The sequence below is a fragment of the Stegostoma tigrinum genome, chromosome 46, assembly GCF_030684315.1.
Source record: "Stegostoma tigrinum isolate sSteTig4 chromosome 46, sSteTig4.hap1, whole genome shotgun sequence".
Lineage (NCBI taxonomy): Eukaryota > Metazoa > Chordata > Chondrichthyes > Orectolobiformes > Stegostomatidae > Stegostoma > Stegostoma tigrinum.
In genome coordinates, this window is record NC_081399.1 from 7,742,794 (window position 1) to 7,764,985 (window position 22,192).

The 22,192-nt window shown below is 51.8% G+C and overlaps 1 protein-coding gene across 1 annotated transcript in view; it reads left to right on the forward strand.

Moving 5' to 3' along the window:
* Positions 1-3,279, forward strand: part of LOC125449632 (plasma protease C1 inhibitor-like) — a 33,766-nt gene extending 30,487 nt beyond the window's left edge. Inside the window, exon 8 of the mRNA XM_059642845.1 lies at positions 2,549-3,279. Coding sequence (XP_059498828.1) covers positions 2,549-2,799 — 251 coding nt within the window. The 3' untranslated portion in view covers positions 2,800-3,279. The remainder of the gene's footprint in view (positions 1-2,548) is intronic.
* Positions 3,280-22,192: the final 18,913 nt, after the last annotated feature.

Sequence of the window (22,192 nt, forward strand, 5' to 3'; positions counted from 1 at the left end):
GGAGAATGTGAGATAACAAGGTGTGGAGCTGGATGAACACATCAGGACAAGCAGCATCAGAGGAGCAGAGGGGTAACAGGAGCTGCAGATGCTGGAGAATGTGAGATAACAAGGTGTGGGGCTGGATGAACACAGCAGGACAAGCAGCGTCAGAGGGGCAGAGGGGTAACAGGAGCTGCAGATGCTGGAGAATGTGAGATAACATGGTGTGGGGCTGGATGGACACAGCAGGACAAGCAGCATCAGAGGAGCAGAGGGGTAACAGGAGCTGCAGATGCTGGAGAATGTGAGATAACAAGGTGTGGGGCTGGATGAACACAGCAGGACAAGCAGCGTCAGAGGGGCAGAGGGGTAACAGGAGCTGCAGATGCTGGAGAATGTGAGATAACATGGTGTGGGGCTGGATGAACACAGCAGGCCAAGCAGCATCAGAGGAGCAGAGGGGTAACAGGAGCTGCAGATGCTGGAGAATGTGAGATAACATGGTGTGGGGCTGGATGAACACAGCAGGACAAGCAGCATCAGAGGAGCAGAGGGGTAACAGGAGCTGCAGATGCTGGAGAATGTGAGATAACAAGGTGTGGGGCTGGATGAACACAGCAGGACAAGCAGCATCAGAGGAGCAGAGGGGTAACAGGAGCTGCAGATGCTGGAGAATGTGAGATAACATGGTGTGGGGCTGGATGGACACAGCAGGACAAGCAGCATCAGAGGAGCAGAGGGGTAACAGGAGCTGCAGATGCTGGAGAATGTGAGATAACAAGGTGTGGAGCTGGATGAACACAGCAGGACAAGCAGCATCAGAGGAGCAGAGGGGTAACAGGAGCTGCAGATGCTGGAGAATGTGAGATAACAAGGTGTGGAGCTGGATGAACACAGCAGGACAAGCAGCATCAGAGGGGCAGAGGGGCAACAGGAGCTGCAGATGCTGGAGAATGTGAGATAACAAGGTGTGGAGCTGGATGAACACAGCAGGACAAGCAGCATCAGAGGGGCAGAGGGGTAACAGGAGCTGCAGATGCTGGAGAATGTGAGATAACAAGGTGTGGGGCTGGATGAACACAGCAGGACAAGCAGCATCAGAGGAGCAGAGGGGTAACAGGAGCTGCAGATGCTGGAGAATGTGAGATAACAAGGTGTGGAGCTGGATGAACACAGCAGGACAAGCAGCATCAGAGGGGCAGAGGGGCAACAGGAGCTGCAGATGCTGGAGAATGTGAGATAACAAGGTGTGGAGCTGGATGAACACAGCAGGACAAGCAGCATCAGAGGGGCAGAGGGGTAACAGGAGCTGCAGATGCTGGAGAATGTGAGATAACAAGGTGTGGGGCTGGATGAACACAGCAGGACAAGCAGCATCAGAGGGGCAGAGGGGTAACAGGAGCTGCAGATGCTGGAGAATGTGAGATAACAAGGTGTGGGGCTGGATGAACACAGCAGGCCAAGCAGCATCTCAGGAGCACAAAAGCTGACGTCCTCTCTGATGAAGGGTCTCGGCCTGAAATGTCAGCTTTTGTGCTCCTCTGATGCTGCTTGTCCTGCTGTGTTCATCCAGCTCCACACCATGTTATCTCACATTCTCCAGCATCTGCATTTCCCGTTATCTCTGATGTTTCTTCCTCTTTCTCCCGCAGTTTCTCTTGCTCTTCCGTTCTGTTAGAAAGAAACATCAGTTCATTTTGGGGGTCCGCTGACCCTCCCTTGGAGCCACGAGGAGGGGGTGAACGCAGTTTCTGACGGGGTGAGGAGGGTTGGGGGCGGAGAGGAGGGTGGTGGGGGTCTCTCTCAGTGCTGCCCTGCGCCGTGGTTCGTCGGTGCGTTTAAATCAGCGATAGTATCCGCTTGGTTACTGATCCTAGCACGTTGCTGGGGGCTGCGAATCTGAGGGTTGGAGGCTGTTAGGTGGGGGGAGGGGGGGTGAATGCAAAGGAAACTCTGTGGATCTGGAAGCTTGGCAAGGCTGTGTTTGTTTGGAAGTGGGGGGGCTTACAACAGTTTGTCACTCTCTCTGTGTGTGTATTACTTTCTGTGTGTGTATTACTCTCTCTCTGTGTGTGTATCGCTCTCTGTGTGTGTATCGCTCTCTGTGTGTCACTCTGTGTGTGTGTGTGTGTATCACTGTCTCTGTATGTTTATCACTCTCTGTGTGTGTATCACTCTCTCCGTGTGTGTATCACTCTCTCTCTCTGTGTATCACTCTCTCTGTGTGTGTATCACTCTTTCTGTGTGTGTATCACTCTCTCTCTCTGTGTATCACTCTCTCTGTGTGTGTATCACTCTGTGTGTGTGTGTGTTTCACTCTGTGTGTGTGTTTCACTCTCTCTGTGTGTGTATCACTCTCTGTGTGTGTGTTTCACTCTCTGTGTGTGTGTGTGTGTTTCACTCTGTGTGTGTGTGTGTTTCACTCTCTCTGTGTGTGTGTTTCACTCTCTCTGTGTGTGTATCACTCTCTGTGTGTGTGTGTTTCACTCTCTCTGTGTGTGTTTCACTCTCTCTGTGTGTGTATCACTCTCTGTGTGTGTATCACTCTCTCTGTGTGTGTGTGCAGGGCTACAGGATGTCCTAGTGATGCCCAACCTGTGCGGCATGAGCTCCAACCTGCTGGAGATCTCCGGGGCCGAACACCGGGCGGCGCTCACCATGGATGAGGACGGCGTGGAAGCGGCCGCCGTCACCACGCTGTCAGTGGCACGCAGCGTGCTCATGTTTGAGGTCCAGCAGCCCTTCCTCTTCTTCCTGTGGCACGATGACCTGGGCTTCCCGCTCTTCATAGGCCGTGTCCTGGACCCCTCACAGTGAGAGAGTCAAAGAGAGACAGAGATGAATCGGATACCACCCCCCTACCACTCCCTGACCCTGCCGCAACCCCCCCCCTCCCTAACTTTTGCAGCGCGGTGGCCACTCTGCCCATCGGACACGATCCTATCTTCACCTTCCACTGGTCGAGTCGCGCCTCCCAGCCCCGAGGAGGATCAATCCCAGCTTTTCCCCTCCCCACCAACCACCGCCCCCCCCCACCCCCCAACAAAGCCCCACCTCCATTCCACCAGCACCACCCCTACCCCCCCCCTCAATCTCACCCCCCTCCTCTGGAGTCTTCCTGTGCTCCGAGCATTCCTCTTCAACGTCTCTCCGCCACCGCGAATGTGAATCTCTAGTGATCACTGTGTTTTTGGTGCCTGTTTCTCCCTGCCTTTAACCCCCACCCCCCGCCAACCCAATCCCCCTCCCCCTGCACCTCGTCTCAGTGGGTGTGGAATAAAAGGAATGTGGATCAAATTTTCTGCTTTTGCATCAGTTCCCGGAAGCCGGGGCGCTCCGCGTGGCGGGTGGATGTGTGTGGACGGCGCTGGCTAACCCATCGTTAGACCGGAGCAAGGCTGAACGAGGAGACGCAATGAGAACTGCAGACACTGCAGGTCAGGTCCAAATGAAGGGTGCCCCCCCCCGCCACAACCCGCCTCTGCGAACTGACCCCGACTCTCGTGCTCCCCTTGTGTTGCCGGCTCTGCTGCGTCCCTCCAGCTCCACACTGTATTGTCTCTGACTGAGGTGACACTGTGTTTAGAGACAGTCCCTAACTTCCCTGGAGTTAGATGGGGAAGGGGGGGGTGAATTGGGAGAGAATTGGTGTTTAGAGAAAATCCCTAACTTCCCTGGAGTTAGATGGGGAAGGGGAGGTGAATTGGGAGAGAATCTGTGTTTAGAGACAGTCCCTAACTTCCCTGGATTTAGCTGGGGAAGGGGAGGTGAATTGGAGAGAATCTGTGTTTAGAGACAATCCCTAACTTCCCTGGAGTTAGATGGAGAAGGGAGGTGAATTGGGAGAGAATCTGTGTTTAGAGACAATCCCTAACTTCCCTGGAGTTAGATGGGGAAGGGAGGTGAATTGGGAGAGAATCTGTGTTTAGAGACAATCCCTAACTTCCCTGGAGTTAGATGGGGAAGGGGAGGTGAATTGGGAGGGAATCTGTGTTTAGAGACAATCCCTAACTTTCCTGGAGTTAGATGGGGAAGGGAGGTGAATTGGGAGAGAATCTGTGTTTAGAGACAATCCCTAACTTCCCTGGAGTTAGATGGGGAAGGGAGGTGAATTGGGAGAGAATCTGTGTTTAGAGACAATCCCTAACTTTCCTGGAGTTAGATGGGGAAGGGAGGTGAATTGGGAGAGAATCTGTGTTTAGAGACAATCCCTAACTTCCCTGGAGTTAGCTGGGGAAGGGGAGGTGAATTGGGAGAGAATCTGTGTTTAGAGACAATCCCTAACTTCCCTGGAGTTAGATGGGGAAGGGGAGGTGAATTGGGAGAGAATCTGTGTTTAGAGACAATCCCTAACTTCCCTGGAGTTAGATGGGGAAGGGAGGTGAATTGGGAGAGAATCTGTGTTTAGAGACAATCCCTAACTTCCCTGGAGTTAGATGGGGAAGGGGAGGTGAATTGGGAGATACTGTCTTTAGAGACAGTCCCTAACTTCCCTGGAGTTAGATGGGGAAGGGAGGTGTATTGGGAGATATTGTGTTTAGAGACAATCCCTAACTTCCCTAGAGTTAGATGGGGAAGGGGAGGTGAATTGAGAGACGATCTGAGTTTAGAGACAGTCCCTAACTTCCCTGGAGTTAGATGGGGAAGGGAGGTGAATTGGGAGAGAATCTGTGTTTAGAGACAATCCCTAACTTTCCTGGAGTTAGATGGGGAAGGGGAGGTGAATTGGGAGATACTGTGTTTAGAGACAGTCCCTAACTTCCCTGGAGTTAGATGGGGAAGGGAGGTGTATTGGGAGATACTGTGTTTAGAGACAATCCCTAACTTCCCTGGAGTTAGATGGGGAAGGGAGGTGTATTGGGAGATACTGTGTTTAGAGACAATCCCTAACTTCCCTGGAGTTAGATGGGGAAGGGAGGTGTATTGGGAGATACTGTGTTTAGAGACAGTCCCTAACTTCCCTGGAGTTAGCTGGGGAAGGGGAGGTGAATTGGGAGAGAATCTGTGTAGGGATGGTCGCTGTGGTGATTGTAACAAGGTCAGCCAGGTAGTGAGTGTAGAGTACGAGTCCCCTGATTGGGGCTATTAATCTGGTCCAATTAGGGAGCCCTGGCTGACAGAGATAAACAGGGGTGTCAGAGGTTCTGCTCACTCTCCGAGCTGGCCCTGAGGGAGCTGGATCAGTGTCAGAAACTACGCCTGCCTAAATAATGGGTGACTTGGAGATGGGAGACCAGCCTCCATGGAGTTATTTCAGTGGTGACGAGAGAAAACCATGCTCCTGAAGAAATTTGCTTGCCTCCGTCGTCTTTGAGTTGGGGAAAGTATTTCTGGCATCATGCCGTTACTTGGGAAGCTTGACTCATTCGATCCTGCCGTCTGGGCCCAGTACGTGGAAAGACTGCTTTATTTTTTCCAGGCCAATGATACTAGGGCAGTCAAAAAGCAACAAGTAATTCTCCCGACAGCTTGTGGACCCGCAGCTTTTTTAGTTACTAGGAGCCTAACTTCCCTTGAGGCACCAGATACGAAAACCTTTCAGGAGGTAACGATTTAGCGAAGAAATATCATGACCCCAGGCCTCGTCGAATTCTGAGACTCTATCGGTTTTAGTCGGCAGTTTGAGAACCGGGATTTTTGATGAGGTTAAAGACTCCGAGGCATGTGATTTTGGTTTGACTCTTAATGAGATGCTGAGAGACCATTTGGGAAGTGGGATTAATGAGGGAACCGCACAAAAGCGCCGACTAGCTGAGGTCCAACTGGATTTCAAACAGGCCCCAGAATTGGCTTTGTTGTTAGGAAATGCGGTATGAGTTACGATGGAAGTGGACACCCTCCCCAGGCCGACTGAGCTTGGGGAACACCATGTGAGCGAACGTCATTGCACAGCCTCACTCGGGACATACCGTGAAGAGAGGGACCCTCGGTGAGCCCCGAATAAAGCCCCAGAACAAATCCAAGCCTCGGCCAAATGGTTATAATTTTCTGCAGGAGCTGGGCCGGCAACCCATTGTTGCTTGTGCGTGGGCTCGAGGCAGCGAGAGAGTCCCACTAGGCCTGAATTGAGTAAGAAATCTCACAGGCCGGTATCCGGGAGAGTGCATTCCCAGGAAAATCCGCTCCCGGCCAGTTAGGATTGCCCAAATCAGAACCACTCCAAATAAAATTGGTTAAATGGGTCCTAATGGAGGTCGACACTGGCTGTAACAGGGATCACAGAGCCAGTCTTCAACAAAATCCAGATGCTGGAGAATCCGAGATAACAAGGTATGGAGCTGGATGAACACAGCAGGCCAAGCAGCATCACAGGAGCACAAAAGCTGACGTTTTGGGCCTAGACCCTTCATCAGAGACGGGGATGCGGTGAGGGTTCTGAAATAAATAGGGAGAGAGGGGGAGGCGGACTGAAGATGGAGAGTAAAGAAGATAGGTGGAGAGGAGAGTATAGGTAGGGAGGGGATAGGTCAGTCCGGGGAGGACGGACAGGTCAAGGGGGCAGGATGAGGTTGGTAGGTAGGAATGGGGGTGTGGCTTGAGGTGGGAGGAAGGGATAGGTGACAGGAAGAACAGGTTAGCGAGGTGGGGACGAGCTGGGCTGGTTGTGTGGTGCAGTGGGGGGAGGGGACGAACTGGGCTGGTTTTGGGATGCAGTAGGGGAAGGGGAGATTTTGAAGCTGGTGAAGTCCACATTGATACCATTGGGCTGCAGGGTTCCCAAGCGGAATATGAGTTGCTGTTCCTGCACCCTTCGGGTGGCATCTTAGGAGCACAAAAGCTGACATTTCGGGCCTAGACCCTTCATCAGAAAATACATCTTCTGATGAAGGGTCGAGGCCTGAAAACGTCAGCCTTTGTGCTCCTAAGATGCCCCTTGGCCTGCTGTGTTCATCCAGTTCCACACCTTGTTATCTCGTTCAACAAAATCCGCTTTAGATTCCAACCCTTAAGTTTGTGTAAGACCTTGTCTGGGCTGGGAACCTATACCAGGGGGAACTTTTAACACATTAAAGCCACAACTTCAGTTCTGGTCTCTTATGAGAAGTAGCTGGTTCAGTTCCAACAGATTGTAGTAAAAGCCTCCGGCCTAAGCCTGAGGAGGGGGGTGGAATTGGTTGGGGAAGATTCAACTTGATTGGCTCAACATCTTTGGAAGAGAAAATGGCTGCCTGAGTGAAGTCCTCATTAAATGTGCAGACGGGTTGCATAAAAGCCTAGAGATGACCAAAGAGCGCCTTGCACATTGACCAGGAAGCGATCCCATGATTTTGTGAGGCCCACCCAGTGACGTCGGCCTTCCGGGTAAAAGCAGAGGCGGAAAAAAATCGGGAGGTTGGCGGCACGAAGGGATTTTCAAACCAGCTCGGGAACTGGTACTGGGAACTGCAGATGCTGGAGAATCCGAGATAACAAGGTGTGGGGCAGCAGGCCGAGCAGCATCTTGGGAGCAGGAAGGCTGACGTTTCGGGCCTAGACCCTTTGCTGAAGAAGAACCTTGTTATCGAGCACCAGTGAAGAAGCCTGATGGATCTGTTCACGTTTGTGGGTGCGGGGGTGGGGGGGGGGTGGGGGGGTTTAAACAAATGATTTAGCACTTTTTGCAGCTGGTTAAATACCAAAACCCTCCCGGAGAGAATCTGTACCAAATACTGGTGCGACAGCTGTCCTTCACAAAGCTCGACATTCCCAGAAATAAGCGACAATAAATAAAGAATTTGTACCGACTCACTGAACTGCCTTTTGGGATATCATTAGCAGTTATTTCGTTTGACGATGGAGCATATTTGAGAAGGCCTATTCCAAGCTGCCATTTATCTGGATTATATTGTAATAACAGGGAAGGCCACTCAGAACCTGCACACACGTCCTCAGAGGTTTCTCCCTTCAGAGGGAGGAATGTGTTCCAGACTCCTCGAGTGACCAAAGATAGCAAGAACTGCGGACGCTGGGGTCAGAGATAACACAGCGCGCAGCTCGGAGGGACACAGCAGGATCAGTTAGCATCAGGGTAGACGTTTCGGCCCTTCTTCAGTCCAGAAACGTCAACTTTCCTCGCTCCTCTGTCGCGAGCTGGCCCTGCTACGTTCCTCCAGCTCCACCTTCTCCACGTCCACTCTATCCAGGCCTCTCAGTATTTTGCGAATTTCAATCAGATCCGTCCTCCCCCTCTAAGCTCCATCGCGTGCGGAGCCAGTGTCCCGAACCGCTCCTCATATCCCGCAATCCCCGGGATCATCCCTGTAAACCTCCTCCAAGTCCAGCACATCCTTCCTTAGATACGGGGCTCAAAACTGCTCACAATATTCCAAATGCAGGCTGACCAGAGCCTTATACAGCCCCAGCAGTAGGTCTCTGCTCTTGAAATCTAACGCTCCAGGAGTGAATGCAAACGTTGCCTTCCAGTCTGCCAACTGAGCGTGCGCATTAAGAGAATCCTGAACTAGGGACCCTGAGTCCAATTATGCTTCCAAAGGCAAGGAAATAGTCTATTCTTCCCGCCAACCTCACACTTTCACTCATTGTATTCTATCTGTCAATTCTTTGGCTGGATTCCTCACCTGTCCCAGTCTGACTGCATCCTCCCCCTTTTCCTCAACACTACCCAGCCCGTCACCTACCTTTGTGCCATTTGCAGAGTGCCCATCGATGTCCGCCTCGTCAATGCGTAATCTGAGCAATTGTGTTCTCAACACTGACCTCCCCCCCCTCCTCCCCACATCCCCCCCGCGGAAATCGGCTGGTCACTGGCTGCCATCCTAAAATTTCTCCCAACTCACTGCTATCTCCCAGCAGGTTGCAGATGGGGTTGCGGTGGGAGGAGGGAGGTGGGGAAGGAGTTTTCAAGGGCATGGAGACCTGGGGGAGGGGAAAGACATCACAGAACAGCAGAGGTCCTGAGGAGAAAGCACCCCTTAACATTAGCCAGACTCGACCCTACTCCATCTTAGGGTCTTAGCTGATAAATCCACCGGAAGTCTTCAAGAATGTAACCAGTAGAGTTGATGAGGGGGATGCAGTGGATGTGGTATATTTAGACTTTCAGAAGACTTTCAAACAAATTGCCACATAACGGTATAAAATTCAAGATCATGGGATTGGGGCTCGTGTACTGACATGGATAGAGAGTTGATTGGCGGACAGGAAACAGGAGTTACAGTATCTTTTAGAGAAAGTAGGAACTGCTGATGCCGGAGAATCTGAGATAACGCAGTGTGGAGCTGGATGAACACAGCAGGCCAAGCAGCATCAGAGGAGCAGGAAAGCTGACGTTTCGGGTCTGGACCCTTCTTCAGAAATGGGGCTTTTACCAAGCGGCAGACAATGAATACTAAGGTACTTCAGCGATCAGTGCTAGGATCCCAGCTCTTCACAATAAATATGGTTTGATTTTGAGGAGAGACCTAAATGGAATGTCTCCCAAATTTGCAGACGAGACAAAGCTAGTGAGTTGAGGAGGCTGCAGAGATGCTTCAGTATGATTTGGACAAGTTGAGTGAGTGGACAGGTGCATGGCAGATGACATTTTCGATTAGATTAGATTCCCCACAGTGTGGAAACAGGCCCTTTGGCCCAACAAGCCCACGCCGCCCCTTGGACCATCCCACCCAGACACATCCCCCTATAGCCCACACACCCCTGAACACTACGGGCAATTTAGTACGGCCAATCCACCTAGCCTGCACATCTTTGGACTGTGGGAGGTAACTGGAGCACCCGGAGGAAATACACACAGACACGGGGAGATTGCGCAAACTCTGCACAGACCGTTGCCCGAGGGTGGGATCGAACCCGGGTCCCTGGCACTGTGAGGCTGCAGAGCTAACCACTGAGCCACTGTGCTGCCCCTAATAATGTGGATAAATGTGAGGTTTGGTAACCAGACCAGAAATGCAGATTATTACCTGAACGGTGAAAGATTGAGAAAGGGGCAGTGCAGTGAGGTGACCCGAGAGTTAGCGTGCAGATGCCGCAGGCAGTGAATTAGACGAATGGCATGTTGGCCTTTGTAGCGAGAGGGTTGGAGTACAGGGCCAGGCATTATCTCGCTGCAGTTGGACAGGGGCCTTGGGGAGACCGCCCTCCCGGGGGACTGTGGGTAGTTTGGCCGTCCCTTCTCTGAGGAAGGAGGTCCGGGAATCCCTGCACTCACTGCCACAGAAAGCAGCTGACACCAAAACCTTCCGATATTCGGTTGGAAATTTCCAAAGCTGAGTCTCACCCCGAACCCATTAACCCACTTCCTCCCGGGGTGAAAGAGAGTGATAGTGAGAGAAAGGCAAAAGGCATTGAGTGAGAGAGAGAGAGCGAGAGAGACAGAGAGGTGAAGAGGAATTGTTTAAATCCAGCCCCTGATTTCCCTCGAGTTAGATGGGCAAGGGAAGAAACTGCATTTAGGGACAGCCCATAATATTCCTTTGAGATGCTATTGGGATAACATCCCATTGATTTTTAATATTCTCTATAAATTAATGCTCTTTATCTGCTTACACAGGGGTATACAGACACTGCCTTATAACTTCCTGCCTGAACAGAACTAGGTATAAACTGTGTAAGTGTTTATCTTCCTGCACAGGGGTATGTGGAAACTGTCTCAAATAAGATTAGGTGGGCAGCGTTTGTAAAGGTGTGAGACTTCTGAGATCCTGTAAAGAATGTAACTTCTGTTTCTGCTAAAGGGGCCCGGGCACTGACTTTTGTTCAAGACAGACACTTTGGCTGGAAATTACATTCTGTCACTTCGGCAACTTGGAATCACCTCCTGCCCTCAGCAGCCACTTCATGAACGAGCGATACTGTATCCTGCTCCCTTTATGTTTTCAATGTAATAATTTTTGTGTATCATGTCATTGTCTGATGTAGTGATTGTTTCATGTAACATGCCGTTGTGAGACGTAAAATTGCTTTATGTATGATGCACTCGATAAGGTATAAAAAGCAGGGACTGTCTGCTGCTCGGGGAGAATCGCTTACGAGACTCTGCACTCTGTGCCAGGTTGAGTACAGTGATCCTCCACAGCTTGTCCTTGCTTTGTAATAAAGGATTTGTGTTTTTCTAAACAGGTCAGTGTCTTTTCATTGTAGCAAGTCCGTGAGGGTCTCTGAAAATGAACCAAACATCTTGTATCAGCTGCGGAAGGAAGATGATTTGGGACTATTTACACTCAGGAACGCTCCCTAACATTTCTTCAGTTAACTGCGTAAGGGAGGTGATTTGGGACATTTTATGTTTCGGGATGTTTCCTAACTTTTCTTGAGTTAGCTGGTAAGGCAAGATGATTTTGGGGGACACTGTGTTGAGAGACATTCCCTAACTTTTCTTGAGTGAACTGGGTAAGGAAGTGACTTGGGAGAATTTATGTTGAGGGACATTCCCTAACTTTCCTTGAGTGAACTGTGTAAGATCCCTCTCTCCAAGCCCAGTAGGGTGCTGTGAGGGGACAGCGAGCTTAGGGTCTGTCTCTAAATGGTGGAGTGACTGTGAAGAATCAGGATTGAAGGGCATCCCGTAACTTAGACTTTGTGAAATGATTGAGTGTGTGTTGAGACACGGTCCCAAGCTGGGCATGGATTCAATCAGTAAGGGAACGGATTGAGAACATAGGACAATGAGGATTCAGTTTTTATATTCTGCCCCGTCCTCCATCGAAACTCTTCGCAAGAGAAAACAGTCCCTCTCTCTTTCAAACCTAATAATGTGATGGGCAGCGAGACGGCAGCTACAGTTTAAGGTGGAGAGGTGTCTATGTAATGTGTTTTGGTGGGAAGGTTGTGAACTTTCAGAAGATGAAGTTCTACAAAGGGTGCGGGGCAGAGGGACCAGGGGGTCCGCGAGTGAGTCTCTGCATCGGGGTTGTACATTTCAGCGAATCCATGTAACGCCTTACTGCAGAGGGCTGCCGAGGCTGGGTCACTCAGTATATTCAAGCCTGAGGTAGGTAGATTTTAAATCCCGAAGGGAGTCGAGGGGAAAGTGATGGAATGGCCCGATTTGAAGCAGATTCGATGGGCTGAATACTTCCAAGTCGGAATGTTGAGTCAGTTGCCTGGGAGACAGACAGAGGGAGACCTGTGTAAAGAGAGAGAGATCACGTGTGTAACGTGAGACTCGAGGTCAAGAAAAACACCCAAAATATCATGGGGCAGGGGCTCTTTATTCCTGCTTTACAAACATGAAGAGGGATTGTGGTAAGCAAAGTAAACAGGAATTATTCAACTGTTTGATGTTGGTAGTTCACATCTAATTGAGACAATCCTTGGTCTCCACGAGGCTTTGGTCTGAGAAAGAAAGTCTCTTTCTGCAGAGAGGGTTCGGCTCATTGCTCGAGCTCCCCTGCTCGGTGCCCACGCCTCAGCGTCACCACCTACTGTGACAGGCGAGAGAGTGAGAGAAAGCGATGAAAATACTGAGAAAATACTCTCTTTCTGTGTCTGGTGTCACAGCTTAAGGATACGCAGGTTTAGAGGAGGTGGGCGATGTTGTGGGGCTGAATGGCCACCTTCTTGTTCCTATTCTCTGTTATGTTTCGATGAATCCATCAGGATAATGGGCAGTACAGTGGCTCAGGGCTTAGTGCTGCAGCCTCACAGCACCAGGGACCCAGGTTTGATCCCACCCTCGGGCGACTGTCTGTGTGGGAATTGGCACGTTCTCCCTGTGTCTGCGTGGGTTTCCCCTGGGTGCTCCGGGTTCCTCCAACAGTCCAAAGGTGTGCAGGTTAGTGTGGATTGGCCAGGCTAAATTGTCCCATAGTCCCCAGGGATGTGCAGGTTAGGGTGGGTTGGCCGTGCTAAATTGTCCCCTAGTGCCCAGGGATGTGCAGGTTAGGGTGGGTTGGCCGTGCTAAATTGTCCCATAGTGCCCAGGGATGTGTGGGTTAGGGTGGATTGGCCGTGCTAAATTGTCCCGTAGTGCCCAGGGATGTGCGGGTTAGGGTGGGTTGGCCGTGCTAAATTGTCCCGTAGTGCCCAGGGATGTGCGGGTTAGGGTGGGTTGGCCGTGCTAAATTGTCCCATAGTGCCCAGGGATGTGCGGGTTAGGGTGGGTTGGCCGTGCTAAATTGTCCCGTAGTGTCCAGGGATGTGCAGGTTAGGGTGGGTTGGCCGTGCTAAATTGCCCCATAGTGCCCAGGGATGTGCGGGTTAGGGGGGATTGGCCGTGCTAAATTATCCCATAGTGCCCAGGGATGCGCAGGTTAGGGTGGGTTGGCCGTGCTAAATTGTTCCGTAGTGCCCAGGGATGTGCGGGGTAGGGTGGGTTGGCCGTGCTAAATTGTCCCGTAGTGCCCAGGGATGTGCGGGTTAGGGTGGGTTGGCCGTGCTAAATTGTCGTATAGTGTCCAGGGATGTGCAGGTTAGGGTGGGTTGGCCGTGCTAAATTGTCCCGTAGTGTCCAGGGATGTGCGGGTTAGGGTGGGTTGGCCGTGCTAAATTGTCCCGTAGTGTCCAGGGATGTGCAGGTTAGGGTGGGTTGGCCGTGCTAAATTGTCCCATAGTGCCCAGAGATGTGCAGGTTAGGGTGGGTTGGCCGTGCTAAGTTGTCCCGTAGTGCCCAGGGATGTGCGGGTTAGGGTGGGATGGCCGTGCTAAATTGTCCCATAGTGCCCAGGGATGTGCGGGTTAGGGTGGATTGGCCGTGCTAAATTGTCTCATAGTGCCCAGAGATGTGCAGGTTAGGGTGGGTTGGCCGTGCTAAGTTGTCCCGTAGTGCCCAGGGATGTGCGGGTTAGGGTGGGATGGCCGTGCTAAATTGTCCCATAGTGCCCAGGGGTGTGTGGGTTAGGGTGGGATTGGCCGTGCTAAATTGTCCCATAGTGCCCAGAGATGTGCAGGTTAGGGTGGGTTGGCCGTGCTAAGTTGTCCCGTAGTGCCCAGGGATGTGCGGGTTAGGGTGGGATGGCCGTGCTAAATTGTCCCATAGTGTCCAGGGATGTGCAGGTTAGGGTGGATTGGCCGTGCTAAATTGTCCCGTAGTGCCCAGGGATGTGCAGGTTAGGGTGGGTTGGCCGTGCTAAATTGTCTCATAGTGCCCAGGGATGTGCGGGTTAGGGTGGACTGGCCGTGCTAAATTGTCCCGTAGTGCCCAGGGATGTGCGGGTTAGGGTGGGATGGCCGTGCTAAATTGTCTCATAGTGCCCAGGGATGTGTGGGTTAGGGTGGGTTGGCCGTGCTAAATTGTCCCATAGTGCCCAGGGATGTGCAGGTTAGGGTGGATTGGCCGTGCTAAATTGTCCCATAGTGCCCAGGGGTGTGCGGGTTAGTGTGGGTTGGCCGTGCTAAATTGTCTCATAGTGCCCAGGGATGTGTGGGTTAGGGTGGGTTGGCCGTGCTAAATTGTCCCGTAGTGCCCAGGGATGTGCAGGTTAGGGTGGATTGGCCGTGCTAAATTGTCCCATAGTGCCCAGGGATGTGTGGGTTAGGGTGGGTTGGCCGTGCTAAATTGTCCCATAGTGCCCAGGGATGTGCGGGTTAGGGTGGGTTGGCCGTGCTAAATTGTCCCATAGTGCCCAGGGATGTGTGGGTTAGGGTGGGTTGGCCGTGCTAAATTGTCCCATAGTGCCCAGGGATGTGCAGGTTAGGGTGGGTTGGCCGTGCTAAATTGTCCCATAGTGTCCAGGGATGTGCAGGTTAGGGTGGGTTGGCCGTGCTAAATTGCCCCATAGTGCCCAGGGATGTGCGGGTTAGGGTGGATTGGCCGTGCTAAATTGTCCCGATGTGCCCAGGGATGTGCAGGTTAGGGTGGATTGGCCGTGCTAAATTGTCCCATAGTGCCCAGGGATGTGCGGGTTAGGGTGGGTTGGCCGTGCTAAATTGTCCCATAGTGTCCCAGGGATGTGCAGGTTAGGTTGGGTTGGCCGTGCTAAATTGTCCCGTAGTGTCCAGGGATGTGCGGGTTAGGGTGGATTGGCCGTGCTAAATTGCCCCGTAGTGCCCAGGGATGTGCAGGTTAGGGTGGATTGGCCAAGGGAATTGCAGGGTTAGGATAAGGTTGGTACAGACAAGATGGGCCAAATGGCCATTATCTGCAGGGGTGGGGGTGGGGTGGGGTGGTGGTGTGGTCCAATGAAATTGTCCTAATGTAGAATCCCTAGTTTCCTCATGGCATGGCAGTGGTGTCCTTACCTCTGGGGAAGGGGGGTTCAAATCCTGGCTGCTCCAGTACTATAACAGCCCTGAAATACAACAGTTTGGAAGAAAAACTATGGTCAGTTTTCCCTTCATAGAGTCCCTCGCGCATTGATGAAAGATTAGCATCTGTCTGTTTGCTGAGAGAGTGATTAGATTAGATTCCCTACAGTGTGGAAACAGGCCCTTCGGCCCAACAAGTCCACACCACCTCTTGCAGCATCCCACCCAGACCCATCCCCCTGTAACCCACACACCCCTGAACACTGCAGGCTATTTAGCATGGCCAATCCACCTAGCCTGCACATCTTTGGACTGTGGGAGGAAACCGTAGCACCCGGTGGAAACCCATGCAGACACGGGGAGAATGTGCAAACTCCGCACAGACAGTCACCTGAGGCTAGATTTGAACCTGGGTCCCTGGCGCTGTGAGGCTGCAGTGCTACCCACTGAGCCACCCCATTGTGTGTGGGAGATAGTGCAGAGGAGGGCGGTCTTGTTAAATAAAAAGACATTTGCAAATTCACAGGAGGGAGGGGTGGGGGGTGCAAGCCCAGACTGGGGCACTGTCTAATGGGCTTCTGCAGGAGGCAGCTTGGCACCTTCTCCAGAGACTGAGCTGTTAACCAGGGGTGTAGTTCTGTGCCTGAGAGGGTTAGGGGGGGAGGTAATCAGGCTTCTCAATTGGCCCAAAAGCTTTTCCTTGAAACAGGGGTGGAAGAAATGAAAGGGCGAGAGAGAGAGAGAGAGAGAGAGAGAGAGAGAAAGAGATAGGGACAGAAGAGAGACAGAGGAGCTAGAAGTCAGAGGGGACCTGCTGCAACACCCCCCACCCCACCAATTCGCTATGATCCTCCAGCCCAGACCCACATTCCCCCCCCTCCCTTACCTTTCAGCCCCAAGAACTTCTCAAATCGTTCAGTGTTTTGCCTTCAATCTCTCTCTGTGGCAGCGAACTCCCCGGGCACCGCCCCCCGCCACAACTCATGGGTGAAGACATTTCTCCCCCATCTCTGACCCTACCCTGAACCCTCAGGCTGTGTCCCCCTGGTTCCCCACCGGGGGTCATGAGGAGCATCCTTCCTGTGTTTGCTCTGTCTAATCCTTTTAAGTTTCTATGAGAACCCCCCTCATTCTCCTCAACACCAGCGAACATAATCCTAAGCACAGGGACCACGAGGACACTGACTGAGTTTTATAGAGAGCATCCTATCTTGGTACAGCAGCAGAAAGCCGTGAACTCCAGTCTGTCGCTCAAACCCGCAACACTTCCCCCACCCATTGTTGCCATCATTACTGCCCACTGCCTTGAAATAGCAGCCGACAGCATCCCACTCTGGTTGTGCTCTCTCCCATTGGGCAGAAGACGGTCACGAGCAGATTCAAGAACAGCTTCTTCCCTGCTGTTACCCGACTTTGGAGTGGATCTCACCTGTTAATGCTGATCTGTCTCTCGCTGCGGCTGTGACACTGTTTTCCGAGCTCTGCTCTGCTCCCCGATGTACATTGTGCAGTATAGCAAGGCGCAACACAACTTTTCACTGTATCGCGGTACACCCGACAACAATAAATCAAATAAAAGCATATAACCCATCCACTCTCGCTTTATGTGTCTGCCCTACTGTCCCAGGGAATCACTCTGGGAAACCCTTCACCGTCCTTCCTCCATCCTCAGATAAGGGAGACCCAAACTGTACACAATACCCCCAGGGGTCTTCCCCAAGGCCCCTGTGTAAGAAGGGGTCAGAGAGAGAGAGAGCGTGCGAGAGAATGAGAAAGATAGAGATGAATCCAGAGACGGACGTGAACAGCATGGGACAGAGGGAGAGAGAGGCGAGGATGCAAATACAAGAACGAGAGACTGACAGAAAGAGAGCGCAAATGACGTATGGCGCATTTAAAAAAACCCATCAGGTTGGAGGGAAAACAACTGAGAGACAGAGAAAGACAGTCAGAGACAGTGAGGAGCAGAAGTCGGAGAGAGAGAGAGAGAGAGAGAGAGAGACAGAGACACACAGAAAGTGAAAAACTCCCTCCTTAAGTAGGGATCATTATGAAGACCGTGACTCCCTGTTTAAACACAGAATTATGACGGTGATAGCAGGCCAAACAATATCAGTGTCATTGGATTTGTAATATTGTGAAATGTTCAACGACCCTCAAAATTACTCAGTTGTTCCAAAGCAGACTTTACAAATAACAGACCTCGGGCACCAAATTTATACCTTAAATAAACATTAACAATTTATTATTAAGGATGTAAATTTAACAAAACACAGGTAAACCACAAGGCAATCTAATTAATGTGTAGGATTGACATTCACAGTCCTTTGATATAAACATCCATTCACATACCAACAGAGGGGCAAATTTCAGCAAAAAGTGAAAGAATCACAATTTGATAGTTTGATAAGCATTTTAATGATTCGTACCAGGCTTTCATGAAATAAACATCAAAATCTATCAGCCAGGGCTCACTGATTGGAACGCTTTAACAGCCCCAATCAGGGAATTTATATTCTACAAGATTGACCTGGCTGACCGCATTATAATCGGCACAACTCCCTCTTCAAACAGGGCCACACACACAGGGTGAGAGACAGAAAGGGAGACAGACTGTCTCTTTAAATAGAGTCAGCGAAAGAGAGAGGGTGTCTCTTTAAACAGGGTCCCTGACGGATAGAGAGAGAGAGAGAGAGAGAGAGTCCCTCTTTAAACAGGGTCCCTCGGAGAGAGGGGGGGGGGGAGAGAGAGAGAGAGTCCCTCTTTAAACAGGGTCCTTGACTGTGTGAGAGAGAGAGAGAGAGAGAGAGAGAGTCCCTCTTTAAACAGGGTCCCTGACGGATAGAGAGAGAGAGAGAGAGAGTCCCTCTTTAAGCAGGGTCCCTGACGGATAGAGAGAGAGTCCCTCTTTAAACAGGGTTCCTGACAGAGAGAGAGAGAGAGAGAGAGTCCCTCTTTAAACAGGGTCCCTGACGGAGAGAGAGAGAGAGAGTCCCTCTTTAAACAGGGTCCCGGAGAGAGAGAGACAGACAGACAGACAGAGAGAGGGAGAGGGAGATAGAGATAGAATCCCTCTTTAACAATGGTCCCTGAGAGAGAGAGAGAGAGAGAGTCCCTCTTTAGACAGGGTCCCTGAGAGAGAGAGAGAGAGAGAGAGCGAGAGAGAGTTCCTCTTTAAACAGGGTCCCTGAGAGAGAGAGAGAGAGAGAGAGAGACAGACAGACAGAGAGACGGAGAGGGAGATAGAGATAGAATCCCTCTTTAACAATGGTCCCTGAGAGAGAGAGAGAGAGAGAGAGTCCCTCTTTAGACAGGGTCCCTGAGAGAGAGAGAGAGAGAGAGAGAGAGAGAGAGAGAGAGTCCCTCTTTAAACAGGGCCCCTGAGAGAGAGAGATAGAGATAGAGAGAGAGTCCCTCTTTAAACAGGGTCCCTGACGGATAGAGAGAGAGAGTCCCTCTTTAAACAGGGTCCCTGACGGATAGAGAGAGAGAGAGAGAGACTCCCTCTTTAAACAGGGTCCCTGACGGAGAGAGAGAGAGAGTCCCTCTTTAAACAGCGTCCCTGACGGAGAGAGAGAGAGAGAGAGAGAGAGAGAGACGACAAACAGAGAGAGCGAGGGAGAGGGAGAGAGAGAGTCCCTCTTTAAACAGGGTCCCTGACGGAGAGAGAGAGAGAGAGAGAGAGAGAGAGAGACGACAAACAGAGAGAGATAGATAGAATCCCTCTTAGAAAGAGAGAGATTTTCTTTTTAAGTCGAGTCTTTCAAAGCATGATCCCACAATGCTGATAAACGGATCTCATTCTGTAATAAATAAAGCTGTTGTTGAAGTGAAAAAGATTGGCAATAAGTCATTTCCTGACATTGGTAATACTTGAGTGCAGCTCCCCGGGTAACCATTAACCAGCTGGGCATTTTATCCTGTCTGTCAGCCCTAAGGTGTAGCACACTGATACTCTGTACTCTGCTGTCATGTCTGCCCTCGGGGTTGGATATTTAAACGTGACCCTCGGATTGTTTTACCGTTCCATACTGGTTCCCGACTGCTGTCCATCTCTATCTCTCCATTTCCTGTCCTTATCTATCTTTCTGTATCACTATCCATCTCTCTCTCTCTCTCCCCGTTCTGTCTCTCGAGAGTTAGCCCTGTCTTTGTATTGACCCCCGTCCTGTTACTCACCTCCTGGTTTTCTCTCTCTTCTCTTGCCTCACCTTCCTGGGTCAAAATCCGGGAATTCCCTCCCTAAGGGGAGACTGTGGGTCTACCCACAGCACATGGAATGCAGCGGTTCAAGGAGGCAGCTCACCCCCACCTTCTCAAGGGGGGCAGCTAGGGACGGGGGCAATAAATCTATCTATCTATCTATCTATCTAGCCACCTACCTACCTATCTATCTGTCTATCTATCTAACTATCTATCTACCTACCTATCTATTTATCCGTCTATCTATCTATCTATCTATCTATTTATCTAGCCATCTATCTATCTATCTAAGATAATGGGAACTGCAGATGCTGGAGAATTCCAAGATAATAAAATGTGAGGCTGGATGAACACAGCAGGCCAAGCAGCATCTCAGGAGCACAAAAGCTGACGTTTCGGGCCTAGACCCTTCATCAGAGAGGGGAATGGGGAGAGGGTTCTGGAATAAATAGGGAGAGAGGGGGAGGCGGACCGAAGATGGAGAGTAAAGAAGATAGGTGGAGAGAGTATAGGTGGGGAGGTAGGGAGGGGATAGGTCAGTCCAGGGAAGACGGACAGGTCAAGGAGGTGGGATGAGGTTAGTAGGTAGGAAATGGAGGTGCGGCTTGGGGTGGGAGAAAGGGATGGGTGAGAGGAAGAACAGGTTAGGGAGGCAGAGACAGGTTGGACTGGTTTTGCGATGCAGTGGGTGGGGGGGAAGAACTGGGCTGGTTGTGTGGTGCAGTGGGGGGAGGGGACGAACTGGGCTGGTTTAGGGATGCAGTAGGGGAAGGGGAGATTTTGAAACTGGTGAAGTCCACATTGATACCATATGGCTGCAGGGTTCCCAAGCGGAATATGAGTTGCTGTTCCTGCAACCTTCGGGTGGCATCATTGTGGCAGTGCAGGAGGCCCATGATGGACATGTCATCAAGAGAATGGGAGGGGGAGTGGAAATGGTTTGCGACTGGGAGGTGCAGTTGTTTATTGCGAACTGAGCGGAGGTGTTCTGTAAAGCGGTCCCCAAGCCTCTGCTTGGTTTCCCCAATGTAGAGGAAGCCGCACCGGGTACAGTGGATGCAGTATACCACATTGGCAGATGTGCAGGTGAACCTCTGCTTGATGTGGAATGTCATCTTGGGGCCTGGGATAGGGGTGAGGGAGGAGGTGTGGGGGCAAGTGTAGCATTTCCTGCGGTTGCAGGGGAAGGTGCCGGGTGTGGTGGGGTTGGAGGGCAGTGTGGAGCGAACAAGGGAGTCACAGAGAGAGTGGTCTCTCCGGAAAGCAGACAAGGGTGGGGATGGAAAAATGTCTTGGATGGTGGGGTCGGATTGTAAATGGCGAAAGTGTCGGAGGATGATGCGTTGTATCCGGAGGTTGGTGGGATGGTGTGTGAGAACGAGGGGGATCCTCTTAGGGCGGTTGTGGCGGGGGTGGGGTGTGAGGGATGTGTTGCGGGAAATGCGGGAGACGCGGTCAAGGGCGTTCTCGACCACTCTGGGGGGAAAGTTGCAGTCCTTCAAGAACTTGGACATCTGGGATGTGCGGGAGTGGAATGTCTTATCGTGGGAGCAGATGTGGCGGAGGCGGATGAATTGGGAATAGGGGATGGAATTTTTGCAGGAGGGTGGGTGGGAGGAGGTGTATTCTAGGTAGCTGTGGGAGTCGGTGGGCTTGAAATGGACATCAGTTACAAGATGGTTGCCTGAGATGGAGACTGAGAGGTCCAGGAAGGTGAGGGATGTGCTGGAGATGGCCCAGGTGAACTGAAGGTTGGGGTGGAAGGTGTTGGTGAAGTGGATGAACTGTTCGAGCTCATCTGGGGAGCCAGAGGCGGCGCCGATACAGTCATCAATGTACCGGAGGAAGAGGTGGGGTTTAGGGCCTGTGAAGAGGGACTGTTCCACGTAACCTACAAAGAGGCAGGCATAGCTGGAGCCCATGCGGGTGCCCATGGCCAACCCCTTAGTCTGTAGGAAGTGGGAGGAGTCAAAAGAGAAGTTGTTGAGGGTGAGGACGAGTTCAGCAAGGCGGATGAGAGTGTCGGTGGAGGGGGACTGGTCGGGCCTGCGGGACAGGAAGAAGCGGAGGGCCTTGAGGCCATCTGCATGCGGAATGCAGGTGTACAGGGACTGGACGTCCATGGTGAATATGAGGTGTTGGGGATCAGGGAATTGGAAGTCCTGGTGGAGGTGGAGGGCGTGGGTGGTGTCACGGACGTAGGTGGGGAGTTCCTGGACCAAAGGGGAGAAAATGGAGTCCAGATAGGTGGAGATGAGTTCGGTGGGGCAGGAGCAGGCTGAGACGATGGGTCGACCAGGGCAGGCAGGTTTGTGGATTTTGGGAAGGAGATAGAAACGGGCCGTGCGGGGTTGGGGAACAATGAGGTTGGAGGCTGTGGGTGGGAGGTCCCTGAGGTGATGAGGTCATGAATGGTGTTGGAGATGATGGTTTGGTGCTCGGGTGTGGGGTCATGATCGAGGGGGCGGTAGGAGATGGTGTCGGAGAGTTGGCGTCTGGCCTCGGCGATGTAGAGGTCAGTACGCCATATTACCACTGCGCCACCCTTGTCTGCGGGTTTGATGGTGAGGTTGGGGTTGGAGCGGAGGCAGCGGAGGGCTGCCCGTTCTGCGGGGGAGAGGTTGGAGTGGGTGAGAGGGGTGGAGAGGTTGAGGCGGTTAATGTCTCGACGGCAGTTGGAGATGAAGAGGTCGAGGGAGGGTAGGAGGCCTGGGGGTGGTGTCCAGGAGGAGGACTTGTGTTGGAAGCGGGTGAAGGGGTCAGTGGAAGGAGGGTTAGGTTCCTGGTTGAAGAAGTAGGCGTGGAGGCGAAGGTGGCGGAAAAACTGCTCTATGTCCGACCGTGACTGGTATTGGTTGATGTGTGGTTGTAGGGGGACAAA